At 39.1% G+C, this 19,219-nt stretch overlaps 2 protein-coding genes across 4 annotated transcripts; one reads left to right on the plus strand and one right to left on the minus strand.

Annotated features, from left to right (window-relative positions):
• The first annotated feature begins 5,296 nt into the window (after nucleotides 1-5,296).
• On the plus strand, nucleotides 5,297-8,754 carry LOC125312461 (uncharacterized protein ycf23-like). Of its 2 annotated transcripts, XM_048285230.1 has the most exons (10): nucleotides 5,297-5,689; nucleotides 5,822-5,887; nucleotides 6,645-6,719; nucleotides 7,064-7,126; nucleotides 7,249-7,308; nucleotides 7,741-7,830; nucleotides 7,922-8,029; nucleotides 8,190-8,312; nucleotides 8,491-8,639; nucleotides 8,672-8,754. In XM_048285230.1, exons 1-9 carry the CDS (start codon nucleotides 5,489-5,491, stop codon nucleotides 8,617-8,619), a joined length of 915 nt encoding a protein of 304 aa, XP_048141187.1. In that variant the 5' UTR covers nucleotides 5,297-5,488; the 3' UTR covers nucleotides 8,620-8,639; nucleotides 8,672-8,754. The 2 variants fall into 2 exon arrangements, with proteins under 2 accessions (XP_048141187.1, XP_048141186.1); XM_048285229.1 differs by having other exon boundaries at nucleotides 8,491-8,695.
• Nucleotides 8,755-9,382: 628 nt separating this feature from the next.
• LOC115755989 (high mobility group B protein 14) lies at nucleotides 9,383-16,212 on the minus strand. 2 transcript variants are annotated; one of them, XM_030695645.2, is made up of 6 exons: nucleotides 16,042-16,212; nucleotides 15,675-15,866; nucleotides 12,661-12,718; nucleotides 12,485-12,529; nucleotides 9,815-9,895; nucleotides 9,383-9,730 (listed from the first exon to the last, which is right to left on the minus strand). In XM_030695645.2, the coding sequence occupies exons 1-6, from the start codon at nucleotides 16,113-16,115 to the stop codon at nucleotides 9,683-9,685; spliced, it is 498 nt and encodes a 165-aa protein (XP_030551505.2). In that variant the 5' UTR covers nucleotides 16,116-16,212; the 3' UTR covers nucleotides 9,383-9,682. The 2 variants fall into 2 exon arrangements, with proteins under 2 accessions (XP_030551505.2, XP_030551504.2); XM_030695644.2 differs by having other exon boundaries at nucleotides 15,675-15,869.
• Between the last annotated feature and the right edge of the window lie 3,007 nt (nucleotides 16,213-19,219).

Here is a 19,219-nt window from a genome sequence, read left to right on the forward strand (position 1 = left end):
ATTAATTTTCCCTTTTCTTTTTCTTTTTGAAAAAAAAAATTGAAGGGCTTCAATTACTACTTTTTTTTCAATTTAATAATTTTCATCTTTTCTAGAGAGGCTCGAACGCGCCCAGAGTACAGCTCACAAGTCCACGTCCCCACGTAAACGCCTCCCCCCCCGGCTCAGCAACACCTTTATGACCCAATCGCAACGCGGTTGTGGCTTGCGAGTTTCATTCTCCTTTACACCCGCCCGCCTGCGAAATTACGCAAACGCCCCCGCTCGATCCCCGAAATCTCCACGCAGCCCCCCTCGATCAATCGAATCGAATCGATCCGTACTCTCTAAGCAAAAAAAATAATTAAAAAAGAAAGCAAAAATATTGTTCCCTCTCCCTTCCCCATATAACCACCCCACGCCGTCCACCCTCCCACTCACGGAACCAGTAGAGAGAGAGAGAGAAAGAGAGGAAACCCCATTTCGTTGCTGAGCGTACGGAGCGTCGAGGGGATCCGGAGGCGGTTTCGAGGCGAAATGAGGGAAGAAGGAATGGCGGCGACGGGGACGACGGCCGTGGCGGCGGAGGCGGAGGGGAAGAAGAAGAAGGGGAGGAGGAGGAGGTGGGGGCTGTGGTCGCTGAGGAGGGCGGCGAGGAGGGACCGGGCGGCGTCGTGGTGGGCGAGGGTGAAGTTCCTGGGGAGCGCCTTCCGGTGGAGGAGGGTGAACATCCAGCTCTCCTTCTTCGACGACCTGGTGTTCAAGCTGGTGTCCGTCCTGGAGGCCATCGTCCTCGTCGCCACCCTCTGCTTCTTCTACCTCTTCTGCGGCTGCCACTTCTGAACCCCCTTCTCGGTTGAAATCCTGTACTCGTTTCCACCCACTTCAGTTTCGACTCTCTCTTCTCAGATCTCCCTCTCTTTTTTTTTTTTTTTTTTTGGGAGGGGTGTTCTTGTTGATGTAATCGCATGTATTGCTCCTGTATCTCGAGCAGAACTTCCTACTTGCACAGAGAGAGAGATAGATGGTCGGCTATGGAGGATTTTGGAATCTGGTGTTGTATTTGATGAATGCGACCTGCGATGGTGGGTTGGGGTTGTGATCGCTGGCTGGGAAAAATGTAAAAAGAAAGCTTCGAGAGTTCCAAATCGTTTCCTCTCTCTCTCTCTATCTCTGATCAGTTACCTGCCGATCAATGACTACTACTGAGTTTCTAATCAATCATCTGCAGATCTTCATGGCACCATGCGTTCGATTTCGTTAATTTTTGCGATTTTCGAGTCGCAGGTCATGTTTAACATGCTATAATATTTTGATAACTCAGACTTAAAAGGAGGATCGACAGAATTGAAAATGTCTTGAACTTCTGCTCGATTCTCGGGTTGCGTCGGTTGGATTCCTCGATTTCATAAATTAGAACAATCTCCCTCTATCCACCTGCAGGTTTTCATGGCACGATTCCGTTAATATACGCGGTTGTCGAGTTATGGGTCATGTTTAACTTCTAATAATACTTCGATAACTCGGCTTAATCCCTCGATTTCCATAAGCAATTCTCGCTAATTACTGCACTTTTTAACAGGCGGCTGGAGGTTTTTAGCAACATAATCCGTAATTAATCGGTGGGATTAGGGAAAGTAATCACACACCCTTGTCTGGGCCCGACCGCGTCTTCTTCGTAAGTCGTAAACAGAGAGAATGTATTGACCGAGCTCCGTCGAGTCTGACCAACGTTTTTTTTTCTGAGAGAGGTCAAAGTACAAGTTTGACTTTGGGACTTCCCGATGATTCCAAAAGCGCCGCTCAAATGTATAAGCTCGGAAAGGAATGATGCGTTAGGGGTCGCAATCGGGGAAGGATGATGCGACTCCATTAAGGTTGAACAAGATGTATCGATCGGACTATTGTCAAGAACAGATCGAGCCAAATCAAATTCGTCGATTTTAGAGATCACCCCGAAATTGAAAATCGGGATAATCTATTCAGTCCTCGATTTCGGAGGGAACCGGCCCAATTCGGATCATGCTCATCCCTAATCTCCATATCCGTGTGGTTTTGGAATTTGTCTAATTTTTTCCCATTTATCATTTTATGTGATATTCATGCGGAAAAAAAAAACTAGCATACTTTGAATTTCGTTTAAGTGTTAAATGGTAATTTGGAGGTAAGTCTCATCCCCCCAAATTTGAAAATTCGAATCGTGATGTCGTTATTCATCGGACTAAGTTTTTATTTATTTATTTATTTATTTATTTATTTCAAAGAGAGAACCGGACGTGTGGTCTACTATTTCGCTCGTTGTGTTTGCAGAACATCGCCATTGGAATGCCCATCACTATCTGCCCTTTTTATTTTGAAAGGAGAATGTCAAGAAATGTCCCTTAAGCACTTGTTAAACCCGTATTACATGCGGTTTCGTAATTTTCGAATTTTTGCTATTTAATATTCTAAAGAAAACTGCACCAAATTCGTATTTTAAAATTTCCCAAGAATCCCCTTTTTGATCATCTTGTTTCTCCCGTTATCCTCACACAATTTGCCCGTTACTAAAGCACTTGGAATTACGGTGTTTGGTTTTGCATGTGCTTTTAAGTTAATATATCAAGACGTTAATCGATTATAGATCCATAAGTCACATATAACATCAGAGGCATCGATCGGATTTTCGTTTTGTGCCGTTCTACGGCACATCGATCATCGAATTGTAATCGGTCGTAAGGTTTTATACATTTTATCCCAGTTCTCATATAAAATGTCATAAACAAAAAGAAAAACATAGAGACTTTACGGTCAAGGGGCGATATTTATCTATTTTAATTAGATGGTTATGGACCTTCAAAATCATATATGGTGTAGGCTGATTGCAATTTGTAGTCAAACGGACCAAAAATCGATGTGATTATTTTATGGGTGACCTCGTGATTCCGTAGGCCTAACAAATACGATATGAAGGGACAGACAAGATGAGCAAAGCAAGACAGAGGGAAGGGAAAAAGGCCAGACAATGAAGACAACCAACGAAAGACATCCCTCATTCCCATGAAGAAGACAGAAAGTAGAAAACAACAAAAGACATGTGTCGTCATCGTTAGTTAGGGAATCTAAAGATTCTCCCTTTGCGTGTTTCAAGAGAAAAAAAAAAAAAATTAGGGAACTCTTGCGGTGCCACTTTCCCGCGATTAATCTTAATCACAATGACGCATCGTAACGTCGTATTGTTACATTGAACATACCATTAAAAAACGACCGCGAAAATTACAAGAATTATAGAATTCAGAGTAGCCATTTGAGGACAAAAAAGACAATTAAAGTCATATTGTAGTTTGGTCAAAAGGATAAATCTGACTTATCTTAATAGTGTCGTACTGATTTTGCTTGCAATTAGCACTATTCTACTAGCAATTCAACTGCTCCATGTAACATGTTCTGCCATTTAGCAAAGAGCTATAATTTTTTCCTGAATCTATTTGTAGGCAATTGCCTCTAAAATATCCCTTAATTGATTATGAGTTAAGCAATCATATAACGTGACTTCAATTGGGGCATATTATAATTTTTGTGTATGTTATCTTTCCGTTCTTCACGTTTCGTTATGCACTTTGTCTTCCGCGATTTTAATACCTGTGCTGTTCTTTACGATTGTTGAAGTCGTTTGGTGCAATTTCATATCGAAATTCCGACCAAGAAAAATTCTAAATTAGGAACGCGATTGTAAACATGCAACGGCCTCCGTAGGTACAAGGTTCTAAATAAGTGTTCCACTCTGGCCCCCGTAATGGGCTCGTTCAATTATAGTCCTTATACTTTGTTTTGGTACAATGTTAGGTGTACGTCTCATTAACGCGTTTTGATTCGAAGCCTAACGAAAATATGGACTAAAAAAGCCGGCTATTGATTAACATTTAAGGCGTTGTGTAAGTTCCTGTAATTAATATTATTGGTAGTCTCATTACATTAGTAGCGATTGGCTGGAAGTCTGCATCTAAGGAGAAGTCCACATTATTGTGAATGTGGACTTTCTATCTAATTAGATTTTTGAAAATTGTGATTAGAACAAATCAAGGAGATGGCTCTTGCCTTCTAGTAGTGATGTCAAATGGGTCGGGCCAACTTGGACAACACACAACCCGCTTGTTCGTGGGCCGAAGCAAGGCGGCCCAAATTGACCTGCTGGGTCAGGAAGGGTCGGGTCGGGCCGACACCAACCCATGATTAGTAGCCATTGACCATAAAGACAAAACTCAAAGCACATAGGCGGTCATGCCCATGAGACATTAACACCTTTGTCCCATGAGACATTAACAATTATTATTATTATTATTATAATTATTATTATTTTGCTTCAGCAATATCCCAAACTCGTAGAGCGACCGAAATGTATCCTGCGACTACGTGGTCGGGTCCACCCGTGCCGTAACGTCACAATTTTAACTGTCATTATGGCTGGAACTATCATAGGATGTATTTTTGGATCACGGGCACAAATTTGAGGGCATTTATAAGATGAAAAAAAGCATGAGATATCGGTCGTACTGCGAAAAAAAAATTTAAGCTTTTTTTTTTTATGCTATCTTTAACTCTCATATCTCCGACTTTTGCGAGAAAAAGTTTGGAGTTCATAATGAAATTTTCCCTTCGAAATTTACCAGGACTTAATTGAGCTAAGCATGTGTTCTAGCGGGAGTCTTATATATAGCTTGAATCATAGGATCTCGAAACATGAGAAAACACCACCAAGGGAGAGATAATGAACTTAGAGACCACAGTTGGAGGGAAGAAAAAAAAAAACTTAGAGACCACGTTAAAATTTGAGAGAAGGCTTGGGAGAGAAATTCTATACATTTTCATATAGGTCGGGAAAATGCTCCAAAGGATGAGAGACAGATAGTAGGGGTAATCGTTCCCCGTTCGATCCAATCCCATCTAGGAATCGGGAACCCGATCGAATGATCCTCGAACGTATAAATCACTCCAAAGAAACCCGTGAATTATTTATAGGGGTGAGCAATATAGACTTTAATCTTAATATATTAATTAAAATTAGGGTTACACTTAAGAAATAAGTGAAATAAGTGATGGATTATTAAGTTTACATTTTAAAAATAAAAATAAATAAATAATTTGTTCGGTCAATGATGATCCGATTCTCGGCGATTTCCAATTCGGTCAATCCATCTAACTCACCCTAGGTGTGGGGCGTGCTCCTTCGGTTGAGGAGCATACGCCTAGGCGCTAGGAATGTTTGTTCAGTTCAAGTAACTTCTCACGTTGTTGGAAGCGATACCTTAAAATTCCCAAAGAGGGCAAACAAAGATCTGCGAAAAGTACAGACCGCCCCCTTGGATCAAACAGGATGGCGGCGAGGATGGACCCGAGCCCAAATATCTGAAAGACACTTTCTTTGGAAACTGAGGCAAAGCTAGCTGTCGCCTCCTGACGCTCCTTATCCAAAGCCTCAATTGGAACACATTCACCAGTGGGAGCTAAAGTGACCGGAACAGCAAAACAGATGTACTCGTCAATCTGCATGCCAATGTCTTCTCTATCTCAGTCTCTCCTGAAGCCAAATCAGAACCCGCTTCTGGGTTCGGCACCATCTTCGAAACCCTGGTCGCAATCCAGAAGAAGAGCTCCGTTGACGACCAGGGCAATCCTATCAACTTCCAGGGAATTAGCCTTGAAGGGTTTCCATGAAAGAAGAGCCCTTAAGGTGATGATAAGGGAAAACACCCACTTGCATCTTTAGCTATAAATTTGACTCTCTCTTTGTGTTTTTCTTTTTTTTTCGGGGGGGGGGGGGGGATTGGTTTGTGCAGACAATTGGTTGATGGTTTCATTGCAGATTATTTCAGGGTTGCAAAATTTTGACAGAGAGAATGTGTCCTCAGTAATTACTGCAGCTGACAAGGTTGGTTATGGTTTCTTCGATCTGCACTGTGTCTTCTGGTTTACACACGTGCCACTCCAATGTTTTACGAGAAGACATGAGTCCTGCTTTTGAGATTTTCATTTTATGGGCTGCTTTCTTCGCGTTTGTCACTGTAGTTAACTGCATTTCCCTTGATTAGCTCAAGTTCAAAGTTGTCTCTGGTAGCATTGCTCATTGTGAATGACCCCCAATGTTATGAGGGACAGGACGTTATTGGTTGCAGAAAGTGTTGTAGCCAAATTGACAAACCACTCCCATGTCGGGGAGCTTTTGTTCTAGATGTTACAGCTCCCAGGGAAACCTATTTTTCCCAAACAAAGCAAACTAATTTTTTTTTTTATGACAAGACATTCCACTTAGGCTGGTATACCCAAACCTTTGAGATGTTTCATTAGCATCACACGACGAATATGGCATGAGCCAAATCCGGAGAGAGCGGCCTAAAAGATGGGATTTTTTGCACTCGATAGAGTTGGTTGGCTATTAGACCTAATCCAAATGCAAATGTCGGGGTTCAATTGGCTTTGTTTCCTGTGTAACTGTCATTCGCACAATTAGCCTATGCAATGTTTTTTCTGCTGCTCGGGAAAAGAAATGAACCTTTTGTTACTGACTAGAGAATGTTGTTTTCACGGGTTTGCGCATTTTGTGTGTTCATATTGGCTAAGAGGCCATCCTACTGTAAAAAATGAATGTATCTGGTCTGACTGATCCCCATGTTCGACCTATAATGCAGGGAGGAGCAACTCATGTTGACATAGCTTGTGATGCAGAGCTAGTGAGGCTAGCCATTGCCTTGACTTCTCTTCCCGTGAGCATTCTTATTCAAAGTTCTTTTGAGTGCTCTTCCAGTTTTGCTTCTCGAGATGAGCCATGTTCATGTTCATATTTCTCTCTCTTGATGTTCTAAAAGGCAATAGTACAATCATCTCGTAATAGATAATGATGAAGATTCGAGGAGTATGCATTCAATGCATACCTCAATGTTCAGTATCAACTACAGAAAATGTACATCACCAGATTTAAATTTGAACTTGTCCATATTGCGAAGTTCATCGCTAATTGTGCTAAGATGAAGCCAATTTTCCGGTAGCTTGTTCGATTTTGAGTGTTCAGGAAATATTTTTTCCTATTTAATTGCATCTCCTCTTTCAGGTATGCGTTTCTTCAGTGGATCCAGCAGCGTTTGTGGCAGCAGTTGAAGCGGGAGCGCTTATGGTTTTGACTTATCCTTTCTTGATCTTCCAGCTTCTACTGCCCACTTAAGGAATAAAAGATCAATAAGTTTCTTGCAGATGATACATTCACTTGGAATGAGAAATTGTTGCCTTCTGATGCAGGTCGAAATTGGAAACTACGATTCTTTCTATGAGACGGGCGTGGTTTTCTCTCCGGATCAGGTAATTGAGCTTGTAATACTGCAATCTCCTTCTTAGTTATAAAATATGTGGCCATCTCTCGAGTAAATGATATATGAAACATTTCTGGCGAAAGACGGCTGAAAATCCTTTAGCTAGGCCAACAAGTTTGCAAATTTAAGGGGGGAAAAACGGCCTCAACTATAATGATTTCCAGGATGCGCATTTTCACCTAATGGAGGAACAATAGAGATTATGCAGCGATCAGTCAACCTCTTTTCTTATAGAAGAATGAAAAAGAGGAAAATGAAAAAAAAATAAAAAATACTGGCTTGGCATTGTGTTGTTTTTATTTCATAAAAAATTCTCTTCATTTCTAGTCCCAGGAACAAGTGACAGTTTTTACATAGTCAGAGACAAGTTTGTAAAGTTCTTGATGATTTAATGTCTCATTTTGTCGAATGCTCTTTCCAGATTCTAAAGTTAACTAGAGAGACTAGGAGGATCCTTCCCTCCGTGCCATTGTCTGTGACCGTACCTCACACACTGAGCCTACCCGACCAGGTTGTATAAGCATCCATTTCGTTTCTTTGGATTGGGAATTAATGTCGGTCCTCGATGTAGAGTAGCTAACCATTTCAAACAAACCAAACAGGTGAAGCTTGCTGAGTTGCTGGAACAAGATGGTGCTGACATAATCCAGACGGAAGGAGGGAAGTGTTCTAATCCTTCTGCATCTGGAGTTCTTGGCTTGATTGAGAAGGTAAATTTCAGAAGCTTTAACTGTTATCATGTGACGATAGCATGTTTGATGAGTAGTCCCGCTTCATTGGGATGTTTCGATGATGGTCCGTGTAAATTTTGGGTTCATGGCTTCACACCACGAGATATTAAATCTGCTTTCTGTCATATCATAATTTTAGGCGACGCCTACATTAGCTTCAGCATATTCTATCTCAAGAGCTGTCAAGATTCCCGTGATGTGTTCGTCAGGTCTCAGCGCGGTTACGGCTCCAATGGCCATCACTGCCAGTGCTGCGGGAGTGGTATGCCAATCTCTACTCTCATTCCACTCTTTAATCAATGACCCCATGAGATGCTACAACTTTTATTTTTCCCCTTAATGGTCTCTGTAATTGCTAAACTAAAAAGAGGACGCCTTCTGTTTTCTCAAGTTCTCAGGAGTTGGTGTGCTCCGATTTTAAGTCATTCGAAAAATTGCAGGGTGTTGGATCAGCAATCAACAAGCTTAATGACGTGGTCGCGATGATAGCCGAGGTCAAGAACATAGCAGATTCGTTGAAATTGCCGAGCCGACGCGATGTATGGAAAGAGAGATCTTTGAACTTGTAATGAGCTTCATACAATTAGAGTCTTGTGGCAAGGAATAAGACGGTAACCCTGTTCTGGTGCAGCTGTGTTCCTGTTATAACTCTTGCACCAGATGAACTCAAAATTGAATTACGTGAACTAATAGAACCTCATTCATTCACAGTGATCACCAAATTCAAAGTTTTACTCGATTCGTGGGTAGTAAAGTCGCCTATCGAATGCCGATTGAAGACTCTCCGAACTTGCACAATGGATCGTTTTGTAGTCTCCAAACGACGAGAAGTACTATTGAGTATTGAGATAGTGGCTACTTATATTGAGAGAATTACCACCACAAAGTCATAAAGAGAATTTAAAGTAAAAGCCAAGCACAGATCAAGATGATCAATTCAATGCAATATCTACCAATTCACAACCTTCCAAGGGATCACAAGAGTCACTGGTACAAGATGAAACGGTAGCTCAAAGGACAACAAATAAAAAGGGAACATCTCAAGAGCCCATTCCTACATTCACAATCCAATTCCTCATCTTCTAAATTCTGAGCTTCAATGAAACATTCTTTGACTTTAGAAACTGATGCAAGAATGTCGGGTTGTACTTCTACAGTCATACTTAATCTGCGTTCACAGCGACACAAGTCTGCAAACTGAATAGCTTGCTAACCCAACGTAAATCGACCATACTCACAGCTTGCCAGACATTTATTTTAGTTCATTCATTTCTCAGCAAACCGCACAAATATTACATCAGAGAACACCTGAAAGTGTGTCAGCTCAAGTTGGATATAATGCACAGGGAATTGCATTCCTTAATGATCGATAGTGTTAGGGGGGGAAGCTACACCAAATTGTACAAGAACGCATCCCACTCAACAAAAAAGGGGACAGAAGATGAAGTCGAAGCATGCTGATTAGTTTTTTTCCCTACACATGAACACGAGAATCTAAACCTGCAATCGTCACCAACTTCCAAGAACAAACTTAACAATTGTCAAATAGAGCAAATTCAAATTAAAGAGCTACTAAAATTACCAATCGTATACTATGGGCAGATCAATTACTCGATATCATACAACCACGTCCTATTCGAACTCGGGGTCGTCCTCAGTATCCTCGTCTTCACCGCTTTCCTGCAATTTGCCCTCTCTTCTGAGAAATACTTCATGACAAAACAGCAAGACATGATGAGCAGACACAGATGAAGCAAACTATACCTTTCTTTTGATGTATTCCGCCATGGCCTTGTCAAATTCTCTCCTTTTCTCATTGGCAATGTCATAATAGTGAACCTTTTCCTATCAAAGGCGATAATAATCCATATCAAACTCTTGCGTTGGAAAAAAGATGGATAGATTTATCCCCTGTGAGAGGGTTCTGAACCACGGCTTGGAAAAGGCAAACAAGTGACACGTAAATGTGTTGGAGAGGAAAAAAAGCAGTTATACAACTAGGTGATTGGCCCAAGTGCCAGCCGAGAATCACCAGTTGACAAGCTAAAAGTGCACATAACAAATCATCAACCACCCAACAGATGAAATCACAATGGGCTGATAATTGCCATCACAAGATGCCAAACTACAAGATAGGGGTCTGTCTTAGGACCAAGCATGATAACTTCAGATATTCAAGTCTTCATCAGCAAATTCCATGAACATACTTCACGTCCAATGTCATTTTCTCTCCATGTCAGAGTCAAAAAGAGGATTCCTGTCCAAGATTGTATGCATATTTCGTCGATTTAAATAATCAAACTTCGCTGATATTTCCATCAAGAAACTGGTCTTTAAAAAGAAAACGGCACTATAATTGGTGAGTTCTGATCCACTTGCCTCAGTGATTAACCAATATGTCATTATATTCTTATTCTTGCTTTTGTTCGCATCACATTCACATTGAACACAACAAGGCCAAAAAGGTACTATCAACCTTGAAGTACTTTGTTCTTAAACAATGGTAAGCTCGAATATGGCAAATTTTTTATATATTGAGGGATGTCCCTTGCTGAAGAGTATGGAACACAGCCTCACATAGGGCTTGAGGGCAAAGGAAAGAAACAGAAAGCATACTTGATTTGACGCTGGCAGAATTTTGTTGATGCAACTAGAGAACAAATCCTAATAAAAAAGAACCGAAAGACTACTAGACTACTGAAACAGAGAAAAGAAAACTAAGTGGAGTGAATAATGGATGGAGAGAAAGAGGACACAAGACGCTCAGGCAAATCCAGTAGAGAGGGTGGCCTCTATGAGAGACTATTATTGTCATCTAAACATGGCAGTGCAAATCCGAAAAACACCATTATCATGAAACAAACATGCTACTCAACATCTTACAGGGTCGCCATATTTGGTACATGAGAATCGTCATACATCTCCTTAATACCAATTTTAAGTGTCGCATCGGGAAGATGAAATATCTTTTAAACACCGGCTAGTACCCACAATCTTCCTTCCCAACACCAAGCAGTTCCAACTAAAAGCTGTAGTCTAGATCATAGTTGACTATTTCATCTTCACCTCCAGTATATCCTATAGCACTCCATATACTACTCTACACTATGAAAGTTAGCGTGAAAAGTGAAACATCCGTTCCAGAAAAGAAACATAAAACACAGATCAATCACAATGAACATTGTCAACATTAGACCTCGTCGGTTGGCAACAGAAATGATAATCCAGGTGTGATTTGCATTTTACAAACTCTAATCGATTAGAAAACCTAAAATGAAACCATACTAACAACAAGTGATCCATAGTAATAAATTTTGATCATGATAAACAAGTCAAAAGAGACCCTACCCCTAAACTTTTCATTCAACATAAGACGACCTCAAAGCATTTCCTGATGAAAATGTGTATTTTCTCAAAGCCCTACATAGGACACAAAATGCTCAATGAACCGGGATAAGTCTGGTAGTAGATTATATTCCTGGGCATAAGGAAATTCCAACCCAGCCCCTCCAGATGGTTCAACTAAGAAAAGTAGTCTTGCTGGCCACCGCCAGTCTAACCACTGTAGTCGTTACCACTTTTGCTCACATCAGCACAAGTGGTCGCTTAACCTCCCTTTATCCTCCTCCTCCTCTGTTGCTTTCTCTCTACGCTCATGAGTTCCAGATAGCAAGTTCTAGATCTGCACCGAAGCCTCAGGAATCAGGTCTTCAAATTTCCTCCTCTTGTAAACTGTCATTTTTTATCCGCACCACATCACTTCTCTTTGAATTTCTTTTTTATTTCTGTACTTCTTCTTTTGTAGTAATGCAGTAGAAAGGACTCCAAATTAGATTGCAACCTGGCACTGCTCTTTCTTCTCAAGGTAGCAAGAAACTGCTGTGAGCTGCTGTATTTAATAACCGGTCAGGGACCAGTGTGTGTCCTACCCAGTGATGGGTTTCTTTAATTTTTATTCCTTTGGAAAAGGCAGTGGCCAGGTTTCCAGGCTAGCCGGCGACCTGCTACAGCTTCTTCCCGCAGCCCTGCTACTGCCTCTTCCAGCAGCTCACAGTTGGGGTGGGAAGATGGATTTTAGAACTGGTTCCAGAAACCTTCTTGTTCCATCTTCTTCTTCACTTTTTTTAGCCTATAGAGTGCTCTTTAGAGGATTATTGAGGACATTAATTTCCATCAATAGAAAAAACATTTGTACTTAGAAGCATCTAAGGCACATGCCAAACATCGGATAGGACAAGATATTACATAAACCGACCTCATATCTGTTCTATTTCTCTAAACACCACTATGTGTAGAACCTTCTTGATTTTGTACTTATGATATACTCTTCCATGAATCACATCATCAGGGCAACCATAAAGCAGCAACAAAGTAAATCCAGATTCTGCAGCATTTAGGACAAGCCTGGTGAATTTAAAGGGAAATATCACAAACCTCGTAAGTCATTGTCTTCCACTTCTCACCACAAGCCTTGCCAATCTAGAAGGTGGGAACAAATAATAGCATGAATACATAGGATGTGATGCCAGAAAATACAGGTAGCATCATATGAAAAGAATACCAACTACGCCAAGCCACTAAATAATACAAAGCACATGTCGTGAACATACATCTCGCATTGACTTGACATCTGGGTTATGCTCTTGATAATCCTTTCGAAAATCCTCCCTTGAAATTGAAATAACAGAATCACGTCAAAACATTTCATTGTACAAAGGAATAAGATTAAATGATCTCATAAGAGTATGATGGTCCTAAAAAACACAGAAAACAGAATAACTCTGCTTATGATGCTCAAGTCAGGGTATTTAGTGATTATTCCCAAGGATATATGCACTGATGCAGAGAAAATAATACGCAAATAGGACTCAGGATTAAAACCAAAAGACAAATAGGACTGATAAGACAAATTCATGACAAAAGTAGCTAACCACATGAGCAGATAAGATTCGCAGTTGCGGAACTTTGTCAAGGTATCACTGGGAAGTCAGAGACTCCAACTAAAAGAATACGCAACGCTCAATTTGAACCCATTATTAAGAAAGTTATGTCAGTATTAAACATGAAAACAGATAACTTTACAGGGTGCATCAAAGTCATTATCCTACTGAGGTTAGTTTTCAATTTGGTGAGAAAATTAGAGCGGGAGTCAGATCTGCATACTATTACATTGAGTGGGTTTAAAACCAGAATTGTCCCCTACCATTTCTCTAGCCTAGCCTCCCTCATTGTAGGAACTTTGCAAAGTAAGGCTGTTCAACGTCATCCATATTTGCAGGAAGAAGCCTTTCAAACTCAGAATGCTCATCGTGTTATGGTTCATACCACAATCTACACCTTAACTTCTAAGATTCTAGCTAAGAACAATGGAGATTGTCCTCCTAATTATGTTGTCCCTTGAGTGCTCCTCAATCCTGTATGAAACTCTCTTGCTGTGCCTTCTACCGAGGGTGTGAGCAAGGGATATTTGTAAGAGCATATTTAGTTCCATGGGCAGCTTCCAAATTACTTCTGCCATAAAATCATATTCGTGATTTCTCTGAATGAGTTATTTGTTTTTACTAATAGCAGTGCAATACGGAGATAACTGATGCTAGTATGAGAAAAAATCTTGTCCTTGAAATTTAACTCAAAAATAGAGTCCCAAAACATTCTGAAACCTGGTTGGGGGGCATTTTCGAACATGACTTGGATACATGACTAGAACACTAGAAGGAAAAAATTAAGTAAATGAAACTTGAATCTATCCGATCAGAAAAAAAAAAAAAAAAAACAACTTGAATCTGACACAAGACAAACGCGATAAACATGAAATCAACAAAGTTCCCTTCTTTTTTTAAAAGAAAAATATATCCAACATAGGAAACGCATTTAAGCTACTTTCATAATGACACAACAAGCACTGATACCTTGCTGTTGATGATTCCACCATCCATTATGTAAACCCTAGACACTAGGAAGGTTAAATAATAAAATGCACCTTCAAGCAATTGGCTTAGTGGCATCCCCTTCTTTAGAGAAAGATGGGTCACCTGTTCGAACCTTGGATCATAAAGGGGTGGAAAAAAGAGATATGGAAAACACTGAGCCATTCTCTCTTTAACCAAAAGATAAAAATGAAAAATGCACCTCCAGTTTGTCCATCCTATTTGACTCTAGGATATCCAGATCATTAACTACAACCGCCAGCGGTGACATAAGTGGCACTTGTATCAACATCAACATCAACATCACCTTTATCCCAAACTAGTTGGGGTCGGCGGTCGATGAACTCAAAAATAAATAAAATACAAGCAAGACCGATTGAGGGAAAAGAAATAATTATATAAAAATAAAAATATATAAATAAGTGGCACTGTTATACTAGCTGAATTTAGTAGACCCAAGTCGATTCATTCACAAATCACAATTGGGTTTCAGTTCTGAATCATAGTACCACCAAACAGCAGAAAGACCAACTTATTTCACTAGATCGATCCACATGTTAAAAGCCCTTAATGAAAGGGAGCAGGCAATTATAAGACACCCAAAGAGGGACCTGACTGTCAAGTTTCAACCTCAAGAACAGTGTACATAACCACCCGTGCATAGCTTCAAAAACCATAAGACCAATTCAGTCAGACGATATGTTTTTAAACAAATGTCACCAGAACCCACAGGAAGCACCATTTGCATCAATTCAGCATTTCACGACAGCCAAGTTATCCGCAGAATACATATTTTCAAATGTTCTCAAGATTATGATAGTCACCTGTCCATCCTTGAATACTATATTTCAAGCATTCTTGCACTTAAATGCAAGATAATGATGTTTCAGGAAAAGGCTATAGGTCAATGTCCGTTACGCGAAACTATTGTAGGTGATGACAAATAGGTCATTCACTTGCTATGATGTGACTTCAAACTGTCAAAGGTTGCAACAGTATATCTGCTGCAGTAAAGAGCAGCAAAAGCAACAAAAAACAAAATAGAAAAAGCGTCTTTCTGCCAGAACATAGTATGGAGACCTAGAGGCCTTTGGATTACCATAAATATCACTCACTCAAAAGGCATCATTCAGTTTGCTGGAGGCATACTACGTGCAGGAGACAAAATTTAGACAAGCCACAAATCCTAAGAAAGAAAAGAAAAAGCTACACAATATACAACCACAAGTATTGGAAAACCCATTTCAATCATCAGGAAAAGGCTTTTCATATTTCAGACACATAAACTAGCTCCTTCCTGTCAAATCTTCTTCATCTTCTCTGTTCCACTGCACTACATATCGCAAGTAATTGCACACCAAAAAGATCTACTGCTCTGCTCATGCAATGGAAATTCCACAATAACATCACGAGGCAATACCCAGTCAGACTTCTCCGTGGAATATTACACAATGACATAAGTCAACAGCTTATTTCTCGCATATATGCAACATCATTGACCAAAAGTCCAGCATTACTCCGACAAATTCTAAAATTCCAGACAACCAGCACAGCTCTAGACCAAGTTCAGACACAAGCAGAAGACAACAGTAACCGAATTCGAGAACAAGCCAAGACTCCTAATCCTACCAAATTGGGCGGCAAACAGAAAACCCCAATCATTTATTAAACTGAGAGAAACAAGTCGTAAAACTTACAAGAAATAGAAAAAAGCAGTGGGCGGTTTCTTGGGCATCTTCGCATCAAGCTTAACATTCTTCTTCCCTCTCGTCGTCTTGACGTTCTTCAGAGACTTGGGTCTCCACTCGTCCTCGCTCTCTCTGCTCAGCAGAGCCAACCGCTTCATCTTCTCACTCGATTTAGTCCTCAACACCATCCTGCTACTTCTCCTCCTGCGCATTTCAAAAACCCACGACGAGACCCTTAGGACGCCGTAGCTGAAACCCACCATTAGAACACTTCGCAGAACTCACTCCCGGGTCAAATTTCGACTATTCTCAAGTGGGGTTGTTCCAACAATCCAAAAAATTAAAACTTGAGAGGAGAAGGAGAGGTATCGATTACTCATTCGAAGCGGCGTTGACAGGCGGAGAAGAAGAGACCGATTTCTCGGACTTTGAAGGTTTCTTCTTGGGCATTATAACGGGAGCGACCGCAATTGCTCTGCTCTGCTCGGCCCGAGCTTCGGTTCAGTGAAAATGGAGAAGAAGAGACCCGATTTCGCATAAATCACTATTTGGGTGGCCACTAAAAAAAAGGGTTATTCTATAAATAAAATTTAACAAAATTTATTATGTTGGAGCAGATTTTTTTTTTTCTTTTTTGTTTAATCGGAAAGGTGATTTTGTCTATTCGTAATTTAGATTAATCTCAAAATTTTTGTTTTTCATTTGAAACTGTTCTTGTGAGTGATAAGATTATGGAATCAAAATGGCTATGGATTCACGTTGAATTTGATATGGGTTGCACTAATCTCAATGTTTTATATTGTCGTAGAAATATGAACATGATTAATAATGTGTTATGTAATCCTATCACTTTTTTTATATATAATTTATAAAAATGTATTTCCTTTGTTTATTTTAATTAGTTGAGATTTATTTAAATTACATAATTTATGGGTGAACCGTAAAACAAAGAAATGTATAACCATTAGCTGGACATGAATAAGAAAAAAATTAAGAAGAAAATATAAAAACCCTGCGTTTGTGTGGACAAGAAAAAACTCTGCATATGATAGCTTTTATCTAATCTGATGTTTGGAATGATGAGAAATCTCGATGTAACCGGACATAGACTCAAATAGGTTATGTGAAATTTGAAAAACTCAAAAAAAAAAAAAAATCATGCCTCTTTCTCCACATCGCTCTTCCTCTCTTTTGCCCAGCACCACCATCCTCAGACTCCAATGGCTACCGCTTCTCCCATTGGCAATGACCTACTTCCCACTTTCGACTGGGAACCGTCGAAAGAAACCGTCAAGGATTACTTTGATGTCGGGCTCACTTGACTCAAAACAAATAAAAAAAATTATTATTATTAAAGAGGATTAATAGGTCCTTGTGCAGACTTATTTTTAAAGCCACAATAAACACAAAAATAATATATATATTGTTAAAGGACAGAACATATCATCGCATCCGTATGACCAAAACAAAAAGTAAAAATGAAAATCTCAACAACCCTATCTTGTCCCTCTTAAAAATTATCTCTGTCTCTTTCTCTTATGTGCCGCACTTGTTCTTCTACTTCTAGTTGGGACTTCTCCTAAGAGAGGATTAACGGGTCCTTCTGCAGACTAATTTTTAAACCTACAATAAATGCAAAAATAAATAAATAAAATTACTATTAAAGTACAGATCAGATCATCACCTCCGTATGACCCAAAACAAAAATTAATATTAATAATCTCAACAATCCTACCTTCTCTCTCTCTCTCTTATGTATCACACTTCTTCTACTTCTAGTCAGGACTCCGAAAAGAGGATTAACGGATCATTGTGCAGACTTTTTTTAAAACCCACAACAAACATGAAAATAAAAAAATATATATTATGAAAGGACAGAGTAGATCTGTGACATCCCGATTTTTGCTCGCCTAATTAATTAAGAGAAATAAATATATTAAAATTAAATTACGTGATTTAGAATTGACTAATGCCATGCAATTTTCGATAATAAGCAATATGAGCTCAATTTTTCGGAACGAGAAATTATGGTTAATTATCGTGTGAAAGAGACGCCCTAAAAATGTTACTTTGCCATTTGAGCATGACCATTTATTTTTACTAAGTCAATTATATTAAGGAATCAATCAAAAAGACTATAGTATACATTAATCTCTAAAAAAAATTCAAGAGCATAATATATGACATTAGAATCAATTGAGTATTCCAATAATTCAAGCATGTCACGTGACTAATTATTTGATAATAAAATTACTAATGTGATGCTAATTAAATTGCCAATTAAATTATAGAGAAAACTATAGTCTAAACTAAGGTTAATGATCTAATGTACATAATTAAGCTTATGAGGGCAAAATGGACATTTCACCCCACTTATGGCTGAAATTTTAATGGGATTTGTGCCCAATTTTCACTATTCATAAATATTATTCATCTTATAATACTATTCATGAACACAATTTATGCCACCCATTTAGGCCTATAGGATTTTATGACAAAATCGAAGCTTTTACTCAACCTTTATTCCTTTTCTCTCTCATTTACCCCTCTTGACTGAAAATATACTCCCTCTCACTCCCTAGAGCTCAAATTTTCACTTCATTTAAACACTTTCAAGGGATTTGCAAGAAGAGTCAAAGTGATCTCCACCAAAGGTTGACATGTTTTTGCATTTTTAAGGCAAGTTCAACATCTCCTTGTTACATTTTATGATTTAATGTTGCTAGGCTTGATTTATGTGAAGTATAAGACACCTATGTGTATGTGTAAGTTAGATTTCGTGCTTATATGGGAGAAATTGGTCAAAAGAGTGAATCTTGTAAGTTGCCCTGTTTTGAAACTATCCCAGACCGCTGTTTTGATTATTTTTGTACTAATTTTTTATGGACTTCAAATGTTCCGAGACAAAACATAAAATTTGAAGCCAACACCTTAAACTATAACATATATTATTTTTGGAGTTTTTTAGGTTCATATTTCAGTCAAAAGCTCTTACTTTTCCATGATTTTAAAATGTACTAGGACTGAAATCACATTGACCTTCTAATTTTGCCATTTTTGTACCATACTTTGGGAACTTTAAATGACTTAGGTCCAAATATAAAAGCACTTCCACTATCCTAAACTACCACATTTATTAAATTGAGAAATTTTTGAGCATGTGTCGTCAACCTTACTATTTTCTATTGTCACGGGTCTACGTGTCTCATTCTGTATTTGATATGGCCTTTGAAGTTGAACATTTTTGTATCTCTTCTTGTGGACACGTACGACTTTGGAACAAAACATGAAAATTGGAGCCAATATACTAATCTAAGACATATATTAAATTGGAAATTTTTGGACCACTCTAAACTAGGGTTAAGAGCACTACATTTACTGACTGAGTTTTCTTTTCTGAGTTTGAAATTTGGAGTCACATCCACGAATTTTCACGAAAAATATAGAAATATATAACTCGGACTCTAATCACAAAAGTTGTAGATTTGAGTATGAACTACAACATATGGTGATTTTTGGAATTGATTTACTTGGGTAAAAGCGCAAAATTCTTT

This window comes from Rhodamnia argentea, chromosome 9 (genome assembly GCF_020921035.1).
Source record: "Rhodamnia argentea isolate NSW1041297 chromosome 9, ASM2092103v1, whole genome shotgun sequence".
Taxonomy (NCBI): Eukaryota; Viridiplantae; Streptophyta; class Magnoliopsida; order Myrtales; family Myrtaceae; genus Rhodamnia; species Rhodamnia argentea.

Coding starts and splice junctions, on each gene's coding strand:
- LOC125312461 (XM_048285230.1), top strand. CDS start 5,489: ATGTACTCGTCAATCTGCATGCCAATGTCTTCTCTATCTCAGTCTCTC. Junction 6,720..7,063: donor TTGCCTTGACTTCTCTTCCC/GTGAGCATTCTT, acceptor CTCCTCTTTCAG/GTATGCGTTTCTTCAGTGGA. Junction 7,831..7,921: donor CACTGAGCCTACCCGACCAG/GTTGTATAAGCA, acceptor CAAACCAAACAG/GTGAAGCTTGCTGAGTTGCT.
- LOC115755989 (XM_030695644.2), bottom strand. CDS start 16,115: ATGCCCAAGAAGAAACCTTCAAAGTCCGAGAAATCGGTCTCTTCTTCT. Junction 15,870..16,041: donor GTCAACGCCGCTTCGAATGA/GTAATCGATACC, acceptor TGAAATGCGCAG/GAGGAGAAGTAGCAGGATGG. Junction 9,731..9,814: donor CGGAATACATCAAAAGAAAG/GTATAGTTTGCT, acceptor GGCAAATTGCAG/GAAAGCGGTGAAGACGAGGA.